This window comes from Ptychodera flava, chromosome 7 (assembly GCF_041260155.1).
Source record: "Ptychodera flava strain L36383 chromosome 7, AS_Pfla_20210202, whole genome shotgun sequence".
NCBI classification, from domain to species: domain Eukaryota; kingdom Metazoa; phylum Hemichordata; class Enteropneusta; family Ptychoderidae; genus Ptychodera; species Ptychodera flava.
Window position 1 is genome coordinate 24,164,747 of NC_091934.1, and position 22,550 is coordinate 24,187,296.

Here is a 22,550-nt window from a genome sequence, read left to right on the forward strand (position 1 = left end):
GTGTAAAATAAAATAAAATATTGTAATTAATCAAACCCAAAATACATTAGAGGGAATAAAGGGCAAAATATACGACATGGAAAAGTCAAAATCCCGTGGCAAAGAAAAGGTGAGATATATGCCAAAAAAATCAACACTGCAAAATCCTACACAAAATCACATAGAAGGATGTCTCTAAAGCATTTGTTTAAATTGCTGTACAGAGGTGATCTCGTGAAACAGCAGGTAAACTGTTGAAATAATTAATTGCACCATAAATTAAGGAATTACATGCTGTAGCTGTTATGAAGGAGGGTAGAGTAAATCTATGGACATTTCTTGTCTGGTATTGATGTGTTGGTTTACAACAATCTAATATGGTTTCTAAATATGCGGAACAACATCCCCTCGATTAGATTTTAGACACTTGAACATCTGGATATTGAATGTCTCATAACTTTTAATTGTGTATTGTTTTTATGATTTTGATGTAAATAAAAAATAAAAACTAAACTATATAAATAATACACGTGGGTCCCAGTCAAATATGACTGCCGCCTCCACTCACACACGTATGCGCAATAAATAGTGCGAGTTATGCATGATTTTATACACGTTAGAATCCTCACCACAAAGCAGTGTTGTCATCCATTGGATCACATGGCACTCCTTGCTTTTGAATGTGTCTTATATGTAAGTTATATGGCTATTTGTTAGATAGCCGGAAATTTTAAACTTGAAGAGTAAACTGCTTCATTTATCTGCAATTCAGCCACAATTCAATATTGGTGTGAAGCAGTCAAACTTGGTGCTACTTTGTTCGAGGGATAGAAGTCACAAAAAAGTGGTAAAATTGCAAGATGGTTTGACGTACAAAAATTTCGTTGAGATGTAGCGAATGTATACACTGCAAGATCCGAGGTGCAAACTTTTTATAGACAACCCTCTCGCTACGTATTTAAGTGTTGCGAGTGTAGCGAAAGCTAGGAAAAGAAGTCTAATTACAGTGAAATATATCAATGCATATCCTTCCATGACAAGCAATCAAGTACGCCATTCTTGACAATTGACATTGACAATACATCAAAGAATCTGAATATACAAATTTTACAGAATGCTATAAACCAACACTCCTAACACATTAAGCTTTCAATAGTAGTGTTAATTTAGCTTCGCTACACTTCGCTACAGTTGTTCTCATTTGCATAGAACTTTGCACCTCCAAATTTGCATTAGATGAGCGAATGGGCCTTTAAGACAATACATTACACCTTCTTATGTTCGTTTAACGAGATTTCATTTATTTACCATATCGAGGTCGTAGAAATTACGCTTGTTTTTACATAAACACAGAGAGATGTAAATAAATAAATAAATAAATAAATAAATGATACATCACATCATAACAAACTCGACCTAAGTTTTCTATCTTTTAATAAATGAATAGTTAATTTCGAATATTTCGATGGTATGGCCCAACACGATATTAAAGTTTAAAATGACATTAACATGCACGAGTTGATTGCATTGGAAAATGATATTGTGAGACTTTTCTTTCCAGCAGTGACCCCTTTATAATGTTGAATGAAAAAGATATGCAGTCTTAAACACTAACTGGTGTAGTAAAAATTGGACTTCAAAATCGTGAAATTGCATATTAATTGAGTGCATGAGTTGACGTTTGTGTCTTAAGTTTAGTTCCGTCGAATCAAAGATGTCTTTTCACATAAGGCTGGTGGGTAATATTTATAGGTGAATAAATTACCTATACAAAAACAAGTGTATGTGACAACGACGGACATACCGAATGAAAGTGCTATAACCCTCTGATTTATGTACCAGTGTTTGAATTACTGCCCCCACTAGAGCACATATATTCCATTAATTCGATATTTCTATGTTATTCATTTGAATTTCATGTTCATTACAGAGACTTAACTTACATATATATTAGACGAAACTAACCATTTTCTTGGCCCCTGCGAGACCTAGCATGGTTTTGTTTTCAGTCGTAGTAACTTTTCGATATCAACTTGAAACTTGGACGAAAGGGAAAAGCACTACCTTCGTGCTATTTTATCATATTCACACATTTGTTAGAAGCTCACCCGTGAGAGCGAATAGCGAAAAAAGCGAACAGTAAAAGGACAACAGCAAAATGTAATCACCCGGATGTAAGATTATGTAGGGTCAAATTGTGCTAAATATTTCGTCTTCTGACTCGTCTTCTTTTAATCGCACCTTGATGAAGTGAGAAATCGTGGAACGTTGATAAATGATTGACATGTTTAAGGTAAAACGGGCCTCAGGGGTAGATGTTCGGAGTCTCAAACCTTTACAGTTCTTTTTTGTCTACCACTTGTGAGACTCGTTATGAAGTTTACGGAGAGTTTACGAATTATTTTTGAGAAATTGAAAATGTGTTTTCCTCGTACAAATAACGCGGGAGTGGACGCCATTTTGAATTTCAAGTATCGGTCAATATTGGGTATTTTGTTTCTATAGTGCCAAAATTTGCGTGGTAACCCCTAATTTTATTCTTCATTTCGAAGGAGAATGGCTTGAAGTTTCCTTGTCGACAGTTGCAGCAACAGTTTACGCGTCTCGGCAATTTCGAGGCAAACGTTACCTTACGGCTCAGTCCGATTGTTGCTAGGCCAACGACCAAGAATCACTGTTGTCAATATTTATGTATGATTCTACGTAGATTTTGGCCCTAAAAACAACCACAACATTCACAACAATGATTTCTGTTAGGTACGCGAACAGGCACACCCGATCCAGAGTCTTGGCCACGGTCTTCCACTCGTGCACGATGCGCGCCTTGTGGGCGCTCGATTTCTTATGCTGGCGCATGGAGCGCAGGATATCGTAAGCGACGCCCTCTATGTTGGTCAGGGTTTGCGACAGGGATGTAGTCTGCGGTACGTCAACACTGCCTTGGGAACGTCGCCGTAACACCGAACTGGTGCTCCTGCTGTCGTTGTGGAGATCGTCCAGGTTGATGGCCGGATTCCGAGCCGAAGTTCCCATTCGTTTGTCGTCGAGGAAACAGATTTTCCGCAGCAACCAGGGTACCTGAATGTTAAATAAGAACCGACAAGGGGTTACCTTTCAGACGGAATTGATCGCAAGTGCTCACTCACCCCTTCCCCCTCCTCTCGACCTTCCGATCAGCTCGCGATTGCGCTAGTGTGGGCCTTTGGCACAGGTTTCGGACACTCAGCATTTTTATTTTCGCTGGTCTGTTTCTTGTGTGAATCTTTGTGAATCTTGAAATGAAGTTTTCGTCCAACAGGTGAAAATTGAATATTTTGAATGTTTCCTTATAGAGTTCACATATAGGGCATAGCGGCCATTACTATTAAGGAATTGATATCTCTAAATCCTAATATTAACATTCTCAGCCATGCTTATTATTCTTAAAAATGAACGACAATACTTCATATTTTTCGCGAGCAAAGTCCGAGCTAGGTGATCAAATTTCTATTGTTTTGCAATTTGCCGTTGCTCTGGTGCTTTTTGGACCGATGGAAAGCAGTTTTACAATCAACACTGAATAAACTGCAATATAAACTAACGACATATAAACATGTATGGTAAATACTGTCCTCTGTGTAAACAAAAAGGGAAAAGACATGTGTACATAACTAAAGTCATCAAGTTTCTGCTGATAAACGTACCGATTACTAGTGAGTACATTGTGTAAGTTGTTGTTTCACGCCAAGGCTGAAGTCAAACTATCCGCAGAAAAGTTTATATCGTGAAAAGTTTGGATTTTCTCAACTGTGGCAAGGACGGGGGTCCAGATCTTCACATAAATTTATGATATACACGTACGCTAGCACAAAATACATTGTCACTTCTAGGTGACTATTTTTAACCTGTGTATCACAGCGCCCTCACTGTTCGCACTCGAACTGACTTTTTGAATTACATGATTTCATTGATAGATTATCAATTGAGGCATTTTCAAAATTTGAGCAACTCTCGCAAGAGAAGAAAACATGAGTTTTGTCCTGTTACATTCTAGTGCATTGAGGACATACGAACTTATATAACAATAGACGCAAGCTATTTTTCTCGATGTAGAAATATTCGGCTTAAGGAACATTGCCTGCTAAACTAATCTTGCGTTTGATTTGTATCCATACAGTGTGGCGTTAAAAAACGATAACAAAACACGACTAATAAACACAATGATAAGACACTACTGTAAACAGTCAATATTATCGGAAGAAATTGAAGAGAATCTTTCTTGTTTTGGGTACATAAATATGTATCATTGAATGGAGGGAAACTGCGCCTGTGCGGCTTTCTGGGACTTGCTTGTTTACAAACAGTGTATTTCATCATACAGTACGATATCTTGAAGCATCACATCAACCTAGCTGCAACATTTAAATTTTACGACGTACGTTTTGACAAACATGTTTTAACTTTCATCAATCCCCAACATACCCTAAATACAATGTTTACATTGGCCGTATGGGTCCCATGCGACCTTTCAGCGCAGTTCCGATGACCTCGTCCCTTTCCGATTTTTGTAGCTTACCTCACGCTTGCCGCACTCTCCAATGTTTGCAATGATCAAGGACAACACGTTAATGAGCGTGCCTGACGACAACACAACCAACATTGACATATAGTACTGACCTGGCGAGGGAAAAAGTCACGTGTTATTTTTTATACCAGTGTAGACAAATGTGTGCAATGTAACAAATGAAACCAGCATACGTTATGGATGTACCTTTAACGTTGCAAGTTTTTGTGCCTGCTGTGTGCCAGAAGCAATGTGCTTGTTTCACCTGCAAACCAAACTTGTCAAGTTCTAGAAAGAAGTTCATGCAATTTCATACTGATATACTCTTGGAAGGTTAGAAGTGAGTTAACTATCATTTTTGACCCTATTTTGCTGAGGTATGAAATACTGACTTCAGAAAATCGGATCTGCAGTATCAGATCAATTAAAATTTAAAAAATAACTAAAACTTTGATGTGCAGTGTACGGTATAAATGTGCAACAGTGGACTGGATGACTATCATGGATCAAATCGTTACTAATGTGCATAATAGACTTTCCTAATCGTCGGGAGACTCCCTAGGTCAGTGGTTGTTTGTTTTTTTTAATTTTTAGACCATTTTCTACAAACAAACCCCCCTTGGTCTTTAAGCGTGCTGATACTACCTATAGCATCACAAAAAATTCTCCAAAATATGTTGCCAATAATCTACAACCTGTCACTCCAAGTGATCGCGTCATGTAAAACAGCGTTAGGCGACTGCAGGCCTTTAAATTTGAGATTTATGCACGCACTAGGGTTGCCATTGGCAGTGCAGTGTTGCCTAATTCCACTTACTGGCACGCAGACACCCAAGAACATGTTACTGTAAAATTGTCATTTTCGCAAACAAATCACAAAAGACTCGGTCGGTAGGAGCAGCCGCTTTTAAAAAATGTATTCATAGTTGATGTCAAAATGCCAGAATGCAACACAGTCCCTCCACGCACCCCATGAGTACTTAAGTCGCCCCCTCTCATTGAAATGACCATATTTTTGCTTTTGCGAAACCATCTAGAGATTCTTGGAAGGCATTTAACTGAGAGTACGTCACAATGACATGGTGTTTGTGTGAATAACATTCGCACTATTTACTAACTCATGTGATATTAGTTGTACAGGGCTGTAAATGTAAATTATGTATTGTCTTATGAGTGCGCATGTCGTAACGAAGACCCATTGTGGACTTTGTCATTGTAAAGATCATGTACTCCATATAGGCAGTGGCATATTGTGATGGACAGACTTACTTAGCAGTATCTGCTGGTCGGTCGTCGCGGGCAAAATTTTGATGACGGATTGGAGATACACGATCCCCGTCAGGAACAATGTCACCCCTATGCTGATCTTCTGGATGCCGTATTTGTAAGGGATGATAAAACTCAAGGTCATCATCAAGGAGATCACGATACAGGGCAGGATGTAACAGGTAGCGTAGAGGACGCTCTTCCTTTCCAGGACGAATAAGAATTTCACCAGGCTGTACATTCGCCCTGCGAAGGAAAGTGGTGATTTGAAATTTAAAAAAAATATCAAAAAAAAATTCATCTTTGCCACTCAAAAGCAGTTGTGCTTGGTCAGCCCTGGTATAAATGCAGCATTGTCAGAGCGCCGCCAACGACTAAAATGCAGACAAGAGGCGAACATAAACCGATCAGTGCCAGTTCATTGCAAGAGGTAGCTTACTACTGAGCGCTAAAATGTCTAATCTAAAGAATATCCGATATTTTTGGAAGTTAGCAAACGTAGAAAATAAATTACTTACCGTCTTTGCCGCTGTGGGTTGTCAGCATCGATGTACTGTTTGTCATGTAGAACTCTCCAACAGCCGCAAACTCCGAAATATTCATTTCTAGATGTCTTTGCTTCACCACTATTTGTCTGTTGTCGTACATCCACGAGCCGTAAGGCAGCTCGCACACCTAAATTGAATAAACCAATCCAGGGTTGTTCCCGTATATCAAGAACGATATCAAAATTTGCATGTCATAGTGTCGGATATCGTAATGTTTGATACAAATACAATCATGGTTTAATTTGTGAATATCATTTACGTAGTGCCAGTGTTCTTGATGCATCGAGTTGTCGACTACCCTTTCGAAATATTCAAATGTTCGCTAACATAAGGTAGAATGCGTCTCGAAAACAGATATTTGGACTCTCAAACCTTTACATTGCTTTTTGGTCTACCACTTATGGGGACAGGCTCATCGAGTAAAAGTCGTTTTAATGACATTTTTTGTCAAAATTGAAAATTACATTTTCTTCATTTTAGTTAGCAAAACTAGAAAAACTAAATGCAAATTTGCAGCTACTTGACCGGTAACTAAGCACACACTCGGAAGAGTGTTAAGGGAGCCATCTGTGTGAAGCGGTAATGTACTTGAAGACGGGTTATGGTGATATGCGCCTCAAAAGTGAAAGACTTTAAACTTTTGCCCAAACTTCACTTAAGGGCTCTTTATAAATTCTCTTTCAAAATCAAGAAATAATCACGGGTCACGAGTGCAAGTTTTGGTACGACGGAAACAAATTACCGAAGATATACAGATATTTAAAATTCAACATGGCCGCCATCCCTGTGTTAACTCTGTGGAGAAAAATGAAATACGTCGATTTTCGAGAAACTAAGACGGTTGAAAGTTTTCTTACATCAAGAGCTTTAAAATGAACCCCCACAATTGGTAGATCAGAATAGAATTGATAAAATTTGAAAGCCCCCAAAGCGCTTTCTACCTAAAATTAAAGTCGACAGCCAACTCCAAACATCATTGAAGCCCATATTGTTTTCTCACCTGCGTATCTAACGGGAAGGGTTGAACCGATACTCGGCAAGCCACCTCGGCAAAGATTGGTCGCCATGACAGCGTCGCATTACCATCATAATAGACGCTGGCCAAGATGTTCGCCGCGTAGTTATCGACGCTATCATCAACGCTGGTAAAACACAAAGGGAAAATGTTTGCAATCATCACACGACTTGTACGGCAACGATAATTTAACTTTTTACGCTATATAATGTTAACAGACTAGTACAATAAATTAATTTTTCGTTGTCGTAAACACGTTTCTTTTCATAAAGATATACATGATGCACTTGAAAAGCATTTCGAACGAACTGAGGATGATCTGCCCTTTCCGTATACTGTGAGTTAGTGAACAAGGCATCTCGAGCCTAGATTATGCTCTTGAAGAAATACTTTTTCCTTTCAAAGAAAAAAACATGGACAACATATTCGTATATTTTCAGAGTATAATCACATTAAATTCTTTCTCATTTTTCCTGCTTCACCGACAGTCAACATTTACGTGGCGCCATTGCTCCTGTTTTGCCAGATTATCGTTACCAGCTCATGTGATATTTTTATGTGCTGAGAGGTTGCAGGTAAATTTAAAATATGCTGCCTCTATTCTATTTCACTCCACACAAAGGATATATAGACAGGCCCACACGACAGGTCTGCACTTTTAGATGGATGGATGGTTGGGATGCTATTAAATGAGATGGGCAGGTAGGCAGGTAGGCAGGTAATTGGTGCAATCATGCATAACAATAACAAGTGTACCTCGTTACGCAGACAAATAAGAGAAAAACAAACCACTAAAGATAATTATTCCTACTTGTTATAAAGACGAATGTCAGGGATCCATATTTCGGACGACGGTAGAACAATCCTTTGTACATCGCCATAATTTTCTGGATACCATCGCAAGTATTCATCGTTCCAAAACTTTGATCAAAAAAATATATATAAAGGATCGACGTCAAAAGGCAGCAGTTAATTTTACGAAGTCGTAATATTGCTACAGTGTGTTTTTTTAACCCTTTCACCCCCAGTTCCCTGTATACAGGTCCAAGATCACCATTGATAACAATGGGTTTGGGTGGAACCATGGTGGTGAAAGGGTTAATATTGAAAGGAAAAAGTCCCTGAAGACGATCTCTTAAAACCTCGATTCACAAATTGAAATCAGATTCAAAATAGCACTGCATAAAAATAACTTCGGTACTGTATAAGTGGTCATGCAATTTTGGAAATGTATGAGCTCGTCTTCGTATTTTTCTGAATATGTCTTTATTTGTCTCGCCTTCACTTTTATTATCTTTCGTATTCCTTTGGTAACAAGAAACAAGTACTTACCAATGTTAAATCAATCAGCGCGTTCAAAACTTGTTTCCTGTTTTGCTGTATAAAGAGATGTTAGGAAAGTATGGTCATTTTGAAGGTGTCTCCACTGTGCGCGTACATACTCGTGATCTCATACCTGCCTGCCTGCCTGCCTGTCTGTCTGTCTGTCTGTCTGTCTCTGTATACGTACGTACATATTCGTATGTACATATATACATGCATGCACACATACACATGAACATATGTTTATATCTATGCTATGCTATGCAGTTTCTATGAATCTATGTATCTGTCTATGTATCTATGTATGCATGCATTCATACATGTACAGGACTCGAAATTCACTTTTTCCTTGTAGTCCACTTTGGCTACCATTTTCTGAAGTTGGTAGCCTAGTGACAATGGCTGGTAGCCCATGCATATTTTAGTTTAGGGATTTGGTTCATTTACCAGAGAAGAAAAAGCTATTTTTCAAGGTTCTGCCCATGAAGTGAATTTGTCAGTCATTTGATGTGAATACTTGCAAACCTTTATACCCAAAGGAAACTAGTATAATTGACGACAAAGACACTAAAAAGTTTGTTGACCTATCATTGCATTGACAACCCGTTTCATTCTCAGAGTAGTATGCCAATTTTGATAGTCGTCATGGCAATGTCCACCACCTTCTCAGCAGGGCTAAAACAGACCATGGGCTTTCTGTAGCAGGGAGGAGTTTGTGATTGGTACATTTTGATCAAAATGCGATGAGAACACGTTTTCATTGGCTATCATTTTCTATGCCTGTCATCCAAGTACATCAGTTGAGATATTGAAACTTTCTTGCAAAGTTCCATCGCAAGGTCGTCTTTGTAATTTGGAAAACAAAGTCACAGTCTGGCCTTACTGTGTCCAGCTGGATTTGACTGCATTTAGCTCGCCCCAAAGTGAAAGACCGGACACAGCACGCCAAGTATTGACTGAATTTCATGTCCCAGGCTTTGGTAGTCCATGTGGGCTACCATTTCATGGACTTTAGTAGCCCCAGGAAAAAGTTGGTGGTCTGTGGACGCGGGACTACCGCTAATTTTGAGCCCTGAATATGTGTATATCTACGTATGTACCTGACTATCTGTGTATCTACATGTATCTATACATGTATGTTTTACGTTCTAAAATTAAGTTCTTTCATATTCCCGGCTAAAGCATGCCATCAATACATCAAGATAGGCACATCCACGTCCTTGACCCTTGCATGAACCCACAAGCCTTGTGCGCATCGTACTCCACAGGTTCACAATTCATTCTCCAATCTGTGTCTTTTGTTGAAGAATAGAGTGTTTTGTATCCTTTGTTCTTTTTCATGTTTGAAATCAATGGCCTTAACGCGCGGCATGGCGCTTGACTCATTTACCAACGTCAGTACCCGTCGGTAATTCATTTTTGCCTGCGGCGCTTTTTATGCATGCATCTATTTTTACCATATTTGTATCGTTCAACCTGTCTGGGCTGAGTTTTAATCTAGCTTTGCCTGACTGAGAAATAAAAACCTCACTGTGTCATGTTGCTGAGTTCGTTCGAATTCTAAGCGACATACAAATGTTCACAGTCCGGCCTCATGAGCCAAATCATGCTGTAAAAATAATTTCTTCTTTCTATCCTGCAAATAATGTAGCTTAAAGTACATGCATCATTTATAAATTAGGTGAGATGAATTTTAATGGTTATTCAAGTGTGTAGATAGATTATATTGTTATTACCCTATTGACTTCGAAACCAAATATTAGCTATATGAGCAGGACAGCATGAAAAATGACTTTCAAAATGGGCTGGCGACGAGGATAGGTGAATATACTTTTTTTAGAATATGACATTGTGCATGGCGTGAAGGTCAGATATACATATATTTCCAATGTCTGAGGTTAAGTTTGATCGAAAACTTGGACGTCGATTATTCAGAGGTATTGATGGAATGTGTTTTAGTAAATATGATAATTTTTAAACAGCAGAGCATGATCTGTCAATGTCTTTGGACTCACGGTCTCGCATTCAACGTCGTATATCTATTTCATACAATATGTATACGTAATATTCATATAGACATTCTGAGCATAGCATCATGACGTTGAATTTTCCGCACTACGGAAAGCAACAAAATAAGAAGATTGCCTTCAATTAACGTAGAACGCGCCTTGGGGACAAATATCCCGACTCTCAAAATTTTACAATTCTATATTGCCCTGTCACCTGTGGGGTTCATTTTATAGCTCTTGGAGTAAATGAAATTTTCGCCTTCTTAATTTTTTGGAAATACAAGATTGTATCTCCCCTATAGAGTAAACACAGAGATGGCGGCCATTTTGAATTTCAAATATCGATAAGTGTTAGGTAATTTGTTTCTCTAGTACCAAACTTTGCGCGGTTGCCTCTGATTTTTACTCTTGATTTGGTCAGAGAATGCTGAAAAGTTTCATTTAGGAAAGATTGAGCAAAAGCTGTTAAGTATTTAAATTTCGAGGCACGTACTACCTTAAAGGTATACAGTCACCTGTAATCTAAATATGCCCATATATGGTCAAAGGGACGTTCCTTGGTATTCAAAAAGCCCATGTGAGGGCGCTGTTTTAAGCGGCCACCCGCTTAAAATCTGATTTGTTAGATTGTCTCTTTCCATGGTAACTCTAGCAAAATTGGAACAGGTGACAGTATACCTTTAAATACTACATTAAAACTCCTTGATTTTTTTTTAAACCTGGAATGAATGATACCATAGAGGTGTACGAGTTCGCTAAATGTGGATCATTTTCAGAATTTTGTGCACTGAAACTACCATTTATTTCATGTTAACAAAGTACCGGCATACAAACGCCATAAATCATACAAGTGAACTGCATTCGCAAGTTTGAACAGGACAAATAATAAACGGGTGATCAATCGGCATAATATGGCCGCTTTTACCAATTTTTATGCACACACTGTTGGCAAAGAGCATGTACGCATCAGCAACCTAAAAGCAACAATCATCAGTTTGCCGACCCAGCACCCAGCAGCACTGTCTATTTTTTTGTGTAATATGGCCAGTTTTTTTTTTATAAATAGCAGGAAACCATAAATGAAGTGAAAACTTATGAATTTACCCGTTGCAACCATTCTGTCACAAACACGATATTTCTAGGTTGAAGTGAAAAGCCGATTCGTTTAGATAGTCACATTCAAAGAACGTTTGAGAAAATTTGAAGATATGTTGATATACCAATATCACAATTAGATGCAGCACATGCTACGTTATATATTTCATAACTTGCATTTCATTCATTCAGGGAATATTATTCGACGAAACACAAGTGTTCCATTGTATCGTTTCAACGCTCTACTGTTTTGAAAACAGCTGGTACGGTACTACAATGTCTAGCATTTAATCGAAAGTGTACATTTAAATTGTCAATACAAGTTTTAGTAGCATATTAAAACTGATGGACGACTTTCGAATGTACGGGCTGCCGAAAGAAGCAACAGGTGACACGGTTTAGCTGAATTCAGCCTGGAAGATGCATCGTTTTATTGCACGGTGAGCGATTAATGACCCTTGACCCACGGAAAGCGTATCGGAAAGTCATGATGCGCGCTCAGCCTGATATAGAAGAGTGAAATAGACCTCACCATATTTATGGCATGTTTCACGGACACGTCCACAGTAACTATGGTGACGGTGCTGTCGTTTTTCACTGGACGTAGGCGTTTGTCGTAATTCCCAAGTAGAGAGTCGACGATTTGCTTCTCGTGTGATTGACAAGCCACTGCAAATTGATAAAAAACGACAATAATTAGTTCTATAAGAAAAAGAAAAAGTAATTGCAATTTGCGGAGTCGGTTGAAAGAACCAACTATCGAGAGACGTTGCATCACTTGAGAACATAAGATAATAACAGCATTATAGGACACTTGTTGTTTATCTATAGAAAATGGCTCCCCTTTCTATCAACTGGCATTAATGCTTTTGAGTACACGAGGCTTTCATCTATTCTTTAAAATTGTGTGTATAAAATACTAATCAAGTCTCGCTCGTTTCAAAATTTATTACGGCTTCGTCAGTACAAGTGAATTTTATGACGTCATGCCACGATTATTACCGATCATTTATCAAATTATCAAGTACTGTGGCCCCAGATGTTACCTACATCTACAAATTCCCCAGGATTGCCAGAACTATAGACTAATAGCAATAATGTATCCCATCTCGGCCCATAACGCAGGCGGCCCAGACGTTATTTATATTATCGAAAGATGGAGATGTAAATGAAAAAGGAACTTTTCCTATCTTTTGCAGTGTTGACCAACCCATAAAATCCCTGATAAATGCATGGATTAGCATAATTAGTGGTGTTGACTAATTAATTACAAGATGTGTGTATGACAGATAAACGTCTTTGTGATGGGGTGTAAAATATATGAAGCGTCAATAGACTAGGTTTGGTTATATCATTTATTTTATTTACTCCGATTAGTCAGAGCATGAAGTAAAGGAGATGAACTGATAGAAAAAACAGTGAGAAAAACTCAATAACATTAATTATGTCTGGGCAACCTGTGCCCTAAATGCACTCAAGCAAACTTGCGTGTGTAGAGTTTGCTTTAGTCCATTATGGGCGGGGTAGGGGTACATTATTGCTTAAATCAACTACATTATCAATGGGAATGCCAAGTCGTCACCTTTAAAATACACGTTTTTATTCCGTCATATGAAATATTAAGTGACTATGCTATTTTTAAGTGAGGCTTTCATGCTTAGGACAGGGTACTCTTTTAATTTTAATATCATTTACGAAGCTATTAATACTGTCGGTGTTTTCAGGCATGAACAGGTGTCAAAGAAGGCGCTAAGCAATGCATAACAACCAGCGTGTAGTATCATGGACACTATGTGACAAAATGTAAAAATAAAGATAACACTCAATGCATTAATAAAACACAAGAGCTAAAATAAATTTACAGGAAATAATGATGGCATGTCTGTCGGCCCTCGTATGCCTGTCTGCTGTCCCTAGGAACGTATGTATGTATGTATGTATGTATGTATGTATGTATGTATGTATGTATGTATGTATGTATGTATGTATGTATGTATGTATGTATGTATGTATGTATGTATGTATGTATGTATGTGTGTATGTGTGTGTGTGTGTGTGTATGTGTATGTATGTATGTATGTATGTATGTATGTATGTATGTATGTATGTATGTATGTATGTATGTATGTATGTATGTATGTATGTATGTATGTATGTATGTATGTATGTATGTATGTATGTATTTTTCTGGAGCAAGAGTTTGGAATGACATACCTTTTCATATAAAGTCCACAAACTCTCTACATAGCTTCAAACACACTTTTAGACAATATTTGATCAATCAGTGACAGATTTCACTTTTCCCATATAGTAATTTAGTGATCTTCTACGATATTGTAATTATTTCAGCACTTTTCTTTTATTTACTTAAAGAACTACTTGTAATGGTTATCATGAGCCCCCTTTGCTAACTCAGTTTTTCCAGACAAGCTATCATGACGGGGTTTGGGCTAGACTAGCTGTAAGCTATTTCCCGACTCTCCATTTACCCTCTACTTTGTTACTTTCTCCCTCTCGAGTTCATGTGTCATGTAATTGACTTTTTTTCAAATCAGGTAAATAAACCAATTGATTAATTAATAATAATAAATAATTAATAATAATTAATTAATTAATGTATATATGTATGTATGTATATGTATGTATGTATGTATGTATGTATGTATGTATGTACGTACGTAAGTACGTGTATACGTAATATGTATGTATGCATGCATGCATACATGCAAGGTTTGTTCCGGATCGATACGTTTGAAACTGCACTGCAGGATGCAAATGTCGTTTCCGTCTTTAGAAACTCGCAAAATGAATAGATCCGCGCGAAGTGATTTTTGCGTCATCTGAAACCTAATACACGGTGATTGAAAGCGCACGCCGCAACTACACTCAACTTTGAAGAGACAGCGATCGCTCCCTTCTAATGAGACAGTCGTCTTTTCGCGGAGTTCATTTGAAGTCATTGTACAGGCCGTGTCGGGCAAATGAGACTTGTCCTTCTCTCAACCCGTGAGTCTTATCATTTTAAACATTTGTTTCGTGATTGCACTATTCTTTTGTGAATTGGTGACAATATAAGGGAGAGTCCCTTGCCGTATATATTGCACCTGCTCGACTACACGTTAGCACAGTCGCGGGAGTCTGTGACTCTTCTTTCACCATTAGGCGCTTTAAATAAAATTCTTTGTTTGCCGTCCGCATGCTGGTAGGTTTTCAGAGAAAATTAAGAAAACAAATACAATGTTAACACTATTACAAATAAAAAATATCATTTTTCCAAAAGAAATAAAATAAAAGTTGAGCTTATGTTCATACACGTGTATTTTTGTCTATTTCTTTTTTTCCTCTGGCTGGCTGTTAGTTTTTCAAAGATCCTATGACGGCAAACAAAGAGTTTTCTTTAAATGGCCTTATCTCGAAACAGGTGAGGCACTTGGTCAGTCAGGCAAAGCAGATTTAATTGAACGAAATTAACACCGATATCAGTCGGATTTCTATCAGACGGGGCACCCGGAAAAGTGACAAGAGTAAACGACAGAAGAAAAAAGACATTTGCGTGCAACGTCCGTACTGATACATGACAGATAAATACCGGTAAACACGGCGCACATTTCGCCGACCAATAAAAGTGAGGAACCAGCGCTCGGTATTCGTTAATGGTATGTGAACCTTTTATAGACGTCGTACACTTTCGGGAGGCTGTTTATCACGTTGGGGTTGAAGTAAGAACGCGAGGCCCGGGAAAGGCAAAGAAAGGCGAACACAGACTCTGGCAAAGACTTGTTCTTTATCTGTCTGCGACATCACCGAGCAAATTATCTTCCCTTTTCAATTCTCATTTGTATAGAGTCTTTCGACGATGATAACATCGGGAAGATAAAATTCATTGATTTATTCATTAATTCATCTATTCTATAGTGTACGAGTCAGTGCGAGAAGACCTACAGCCAAAGTGGTAATCAGTCTGCATAATGCAACGTATTAGCGTGCTAATCAACCTTTCGCCACAAACATGTTATATTTTAAATTAAGTCAGCCAGAAGCTACCGGCTACGCTTTGGCATGATTCCTACGGGAACTTAACGTTTAATATATACTTATACACTTTTGTAAGTACGTTTGTACTTTAACCATTCGCAATAATCTTAGTTATTTACTCTTTTATCGATACACTTTATACAAAATACGTCGCTCTTCTCATATGAGACTACAAGAGACAGAGTACCGTGTCGTCGACAGATAGCGAGACAAGTAAATAGCAACTTGAATACGGATATAGATACACCGATTTACGTAAAGATATAATATCATAATATTGATCGGATTTGCAATAGCTTTCTATTAGAAAACTAAATTGATTTGAAACTCAATCAATATCTCCATGTAACGATCGATGGTGCAAATATGAACCGTGAGTTTGCTATTTGATAATTTGAACAGTATTCTTGTGGTATATGTGACATTTCGATGGTGCTTCTAAAACACGTTGACAGATCTAAAAACAATAACGTTATTTTGTTTCCACAAGAATGTGTCATCAAAGAGGCCAGACGCTGAAAGTTGTGTTGTCGCACTCTGCATGTCCGAAGGTTTGTTAAACGTTCCTCTCATGATCACGGGATGTAGTTGGCATCGCCAGGTTCGATTTGCCAATTGAAAGTTTGTCTCCGTTTGCCGTGTAATGCAAACGCTATAACAAGTGATAACTTCCTATGCTTTATTGCAAATTGTTTAATAACTTTTTCTGTACATTTTACAAATTCAGACAAAAGAATTCTTATAACACATTGAATGCTAGTCGGACTCTGCATCCAGTTTTTGATAAAATATAATGGGAGATGTTGGGAACGTGTCGTGATAGTTTGATCGAATTAGTATCAATTAGACACCACAATCTGGAAATGGCGCTTGTTTTCGAGGCCCGCAAAATTGTAGCAAAATATCGCACAACAAGTAGCTCATACAGATTGTGATTCGTTCTCGAGTTCGAAAGCAAAAATATGCCGAGAACCGATGAATAGCATTAATGAGATAATCCTGACGCGTAAAGTGCACCACGCCCTTCGCTCATTTTCAAAGGAGCACAAAAAAAAAAAAAATTATCCTAGGCCCGACATTCAAATGAGGTACAAAGAATGATAGGTCTGAACACCGTCTGTGCGTGTAACTTGTGAGAGCTCATAGTTTCAAAGCTAGATTGGCGATATCGCGTCGGCTGATGAGGTCACAGAACTTTAAAAAACCGCGCAGCCGTCGGATACCTATATTTGCACCAGCAAAACCCCTACTGTAAGTCTTAAAACAAACCGGTTATCTAATTTAGAACATTCAAGTTAAATAGCTTTGTAGAGAGAGGGTAACACGATGTACTGTAATCTTCACCTACATCACATATGACTGTTCAAAAATGTCCACAGATATAAAGCTATACAGAAGTGATACCAAACCTTGGATAGAGCAATGGAATATCAATTCTTCTTATATGGGGTATGCCGTGCATGTCTGTCTACGTACGTACATGTATATATCATACATTTGTACGTACCTATAAAGTTAGCCTAGAAAAGGTCAAGGTCAAGCAGGATGTTGTTTTGTCTGGCCTGTAACTATAGCAACCATTTCGTAATGACCCATCCGACGAATATTTACAAGATATATATATATATATATATATATATATATATATATATATATATATATATATATATATATATATGTATATATATACTTATATATATTTCAAATTCATACATTTTATCATTTTATATAAACATATATCTTGTTTTTGTACATTGCAAATAAAGATGATGTCTGTCACCCAGTGGATATCGAGACAACACTATGTAATGTGAACAGTGAGTGCACTGACCTGTGGAACACTATATTCACGCACTGCAGACCTCCAATACATCACTACATTTGTACAACCGTAGCGTTAAGGTAACTGCCTTCAAACTTCCATGCTCAAAATTCCGACCAACTCGCCTTTTTTTCTGTCTGATAATGGATGGGTTGTTTTTTTTCTATCTGATAATGGATGGTGTCGCCTTAATTTTATACATATATAAATTTTGCATGGTGTATTTTTGAACATCGGCCATTGTGATCAAGCACCTCGTTTGGCTTCCCCGAGAGAATCTATTTCAGCTACCAGCAGATGTACCACGTGGTGGATTGCCAGTCATATGTGTTTCGTGTGAATAGATGGTTTCGTGCTTAAGGCACTTTCCAGCACGAGATAATTCCAATCGGGTCACTGACGTTAATCACGAAACGATGACAAATTTTGTATCGAAAATATGACTTTTCCTTTCGGGGAGTAAAATGACAGATCATTATTGCTTTTGTAGCCACACTTGAGTAAAATCACTAATAGTGTTCTTTAATTTCTCCTCCGTAATTAAAATTAATTTAGGCCGTTGAGCTTTATTTTTTTTAGTTGGATATCCTGAAAACACGCTGTCGAAATTTGAATATTAAAGACACCAAAATAAACATATCGTTGGTATAGTAAATTTGTTTTTTTATCTGGTAGGTGCTATAGCCGGTCGCATGAACAGAAATAGCTTTCTATAATATATGCATGTCGGAAAACGGCTACTTGAAAGTGAATTTCAGCGGGTAAAACTTACCACCGGCGGCTACCAAAAACAGAATCACCACCTTCAGGAGCCACGCGTTCGGACACGTCGACACCATCTTCAGGGCGGTTTCTTTGCTGTGCTCATCACTTCATAGTGCACGTCGAATAGTTACGTCGTACTCGATGACCCTGTGCTGTAGTGAGCTTATGTGCCATCAGTTTGTGTATATAGACGAACATCAGTTCAGGTTGTAGGGGACCCCCTAGGCTATCAAAACTTTAAAATAGCCGTGGCAGCCGTCACTTTTACGTGACTAGAATTCAAAACATGTTACCTTAAAGATCCTGTATAGGTTCAGTTCAGCAGAAGTGCAACTTATCTTAACTAATGATCCCTTTGAGCGCTGTAATTTTCTCTCGCCAAAATTTTAGTGCAAAATTTTAACAAATTTTATGAATTTTTCTGTAATTTTTTGATAATTTTGGACCAAATGGATATCACATTTCATTGACTACAGTTTTTTCTCAAAATTTTGGTAAAAATAAGAGAAAAATTGACTGGAGTTTCTTTTATAAAGGGGACAAAAATAGACTTTGGCACTCAAAGGGTTAAACCCTTCGGTAACATTAAATGCAAATCAACCAATGGCATGCCATGGCATTGACTGATTTGAATTACGCTGTTATAACTATTTGTTAAGCCAGGGAATAGTGAGGTTTTAAAATGCACTGTGCATATCTTTTTAGTAACAATAATGGCGTTGCACATCTTTCTGTAGAGTGACATCGATGAATTCACGCGATTTAGCTGAGACTCACAAAATATAGTCTCGCGGTACTTCAAACAGGGTAATATACATTTGAATAAGAGAAGATCGCACTGCGACAGGAGTGGAGTCACCTTTGAGAATTTTTAAACGTTATTGTGTATTTTAACACGCAAATATAGTTCGATACTTTTTGTAAAATCTCTTTTTCGGTAAAAGCTGCTCACAACCACAGATAGGCTTTGCAAAAAAATCCCGCCCTATCAAGTAGTTTTTTTACATCTCGTACTCTAAAAACTCAACGCTGGGCCCTATCCTCATCACAAATGCTCCCAAGTGCCCTTTACTACAAAATCTTCTGTACTTCATGCATTCTCTCTGCCGTGTGAGATTATATTTTCATTCGGAGAGCTTCATCATCATTTGATATTATACATGCATGTGGAAATCTACTGGCAGGATACGGTAGCGACAGCCCAATACAACTGAAATAACAGTGCATCGTCTGCTCAGGGGCACAATACCATGTTCGGGTACTGAGCCCGCCATCCCCCGATTTTGAACCCGATAGCTTATCACCGGCGGAGAACCCCTGCAATGGTACTGATATGACATCTATTTGTGTGGAATTCGGGCCTCCAAAACATGCTTTCCATCAGTGGCGTGAATGATTTAAACACGTACACACAAACCTCCGAAAGTAAGTCACGAAGGTAGGGTGCACATGTAGCTGCATTGTCATGCGCAAGCGGTCACGCCATGTATGAGAGTACAACCTAATGACCCTTCGCATGTTGTTTGTAAATGTTTCTCTTTCAAAATCCAGTTAACCTTCCACAAACCAATTTCAGCAATGTGGTTAGGGTTGTAAAATAATTCTAGCTCATGATATCGTTGTTAGATTTTCGCGCTTCAGAACAGTCGTTTAGGTGAGGGGAGAGGTGAGGGGAGCTTCATGTCTGCACGGAAATGATAAAATTTTAAGGGGAATTTTTTCCAGAGCAGGGAAAATCGGCAATTTGTTTGCCACAGGGCAGGGGAGCTTCAAAATTCACAAGGGGGAGGGGAAACAGGCAAGAATATGTTGGGAGTGGGTAAAAATGAAGTTTGAGTGCGGGAGGGTAAGTCGAAAAATTTTCAGTTGGAGGGCTAATTATGAACAGCTAACTACACCTCTGGACTTAAAATTAGTCATTTCATATTACTTGTCCTGCACAATAAATCTTATCATAATAAGGACCGCTTTAAAAGTGCATTTTTCGTTTGCTGCACCTGAGTTGGTTAGGTCGCTTTAATTATCTGTAGACCCACACAATTTGTTTTCAAAGATAATTTTCTCAATGTTTGCCCGGAGCCGATTTTTATTATTGAAGAACTACTACTGATGAAGAAAACGACAGCCAATTAGACAAGATGAGAAAGCACACAGTTATTCCAATGCCCAGGGAATGCCACGCCTTGGAGAGCATCCAGTAAGTGTGTGTTGCAGGTAGCTCCATGGCACGACATTACAGACAATTAATTATTACAACAACAGAGGGCCAAATCGGTTGCACACGGAACCGATTCAGATCTTAAACTGAGAATATAGAAGTATTCGGCAATTTCGAATTCTAAGCTGATAGCCCCAGAGTGTGATAGAAATAAATTAAAATCAATTTCGTAATTATCACCGTTTAAAAACTTCAAACACAACTGATGATTTTATGTTTGTATATTTGAGGGATATTTTTAGCGACTCAAGGCCTTTGCGACTCAAGGCCTTTGTTGCAATGTCATTTTCAATGGCAATCTAGTAAAAAAGTACCCTTCATTTTTCCTGACAACTATATAGACAATGTTTTGAGGCTAAGACAGGGCCGAGAATGATGTGCGTTGTGCGAGTGACAAATGTGCCGTATCTCGTAGACCCATTTGCCCGGAACATTTGACTGATGGTTACGTAGAGATCTGACAAGATAATAACTGCAAACAAGAATGAATTAAACGTATCACATAGCATGACTTTAAAGGGCAAGTAATGCTATTTTTTATGATTTTTCCCCGTTATCTTTATTTTGTATGTCAATAGCAATTTCTTATTCCACTCTCTCAGGAATGTTGAAACACCCAGTATTTAGCTTGTAAACACAGCGTCTAACTGTGTAAAATGCATTATAATTGTGTTCCTATTTGAATTCTAGTCCGGACCAGAATTCACTTGTCAACAATAACAATGCAGTTTACGCATGAACAGGCTGAACTGACAAGCCTAATACTGTGTATATCAACATGCTTTGGGGAGTAGAACAAGAAATTATGGTTGACATTAAAAACAAAAGTAGTGAAAGTTAGTACTATTAGCCCTTTAAAGGCAATGTTACAAAAACACTTAGTTGTTCAGGAGCTACAGATGTCATTTACTTTAACGTCAACTTTGCTTTTGTTACGTAATACCTAGTAGGCCTATACCTGTTACCTTTCGCCCAGTGACCAATAAGTCAGGAAATCATGGACAAAACCATAAAATGGTAATGATGTTAACGCAGTGATCACGCATGATGTCCACGTGTACTTAGGATGATATGATGAGTTCATATAGTTATTGCACGTATTGGGAGAGAGCAGCAGGTAGACGGAAGAAGGGACAACACAATACGTAAAATCCATGTATAAGAAATACACGGTGTTATCTTTAAAGAGCTTGAGCCACTACTCTGTTTCTCTATCCCAACATCCTCTCGCCAGCTGTTACCCGAAGCTTCGAAGGGAGACAGTGTGAGCAGTAATTCAGCACTGACTGGTTACAACTTAAAGCATTGCATTTTAAGACGTACAGTCACTATTGTCCAATTCGGTGAAATACTATCGTAAGTTACTTATTTAAAGAAAAAAATAGCCGTAAGGTTTTCACACCATTTTCATAATTTCTGTTCTGGATACAATCAAATTCAGACGTTTTCAGTAACACTTGACGTCATGCACAAACACACTGAGTTGAAAGGTGAAGGTGACCACTTGTCATTTGAATATGACTTAGAGTAGTAGAAGAAACAAAATGTGACGGAAAAAATGGAAGATGTATAAAAAATAGATTTAATTTCATATTTCATTGCCTTAAAGCAGACTTTATTTCACTCTGATAAAACACAGATGTTGAGCATTGTAAACGTGACGGCATCTTGGACAGCGTGTTGCCCGCATCCTGAGAGAGTCGAGGTGATGTCGGCCGAGCCATACATTCGAATGATATCTTGCAAGAATATGGGGTGATCACGAAAACACGTCAAAGTATGCACGATATATATATATATATATATATATATATATATATATATATATATATATATATATATATATATATATATATACCTAATATATTCCTTATTTTAAGGATCTAAACTTTTAAAACCTGGATTTCGGTATAGACCAATATATTCAACGTC

The 22,550-nt window shown here is 38.0% G+C and overlaps 1 protein-coding gene across 1 annotated transcript; it reads right to left on the bottom strand.

Moving 5' to 3' along the window:
• Positions 1–1,015: 1,015 nt before the first annotated feature.
• LOC139137083 (acetylcholine receptor subunit alpha-1-B-like) lies at positions 1,016–18,615 on the bottom strand. The gene is made up of 9 exons (XM_070705048.1): positions 18,408–18,615; positions 12,311–12,447; positions 8,684–8,728; positions 8,163–8,272; positions 7,337–7,478; positions 6,307–6,463; positions 5,792–6,034; positions 4,535–4,635; positions 1,016–3,057 (listed from the first exon to the last, which is right to left on the bottom strand). Exons 1-9 carry the CDS (start codon positions 18,472–18,474, stop codon positions 2,632–2,634), a joined length of 1,428 nt encoding a protein of 475 aa, XP_070561149.1. The 5' UTR covers positions 18,475–18,615; the 3' UTR covers positions 1,016–2,631.
• Between the last annotated feature and the right edge of the window lie 3,935 nt (positions 18,616–22,550).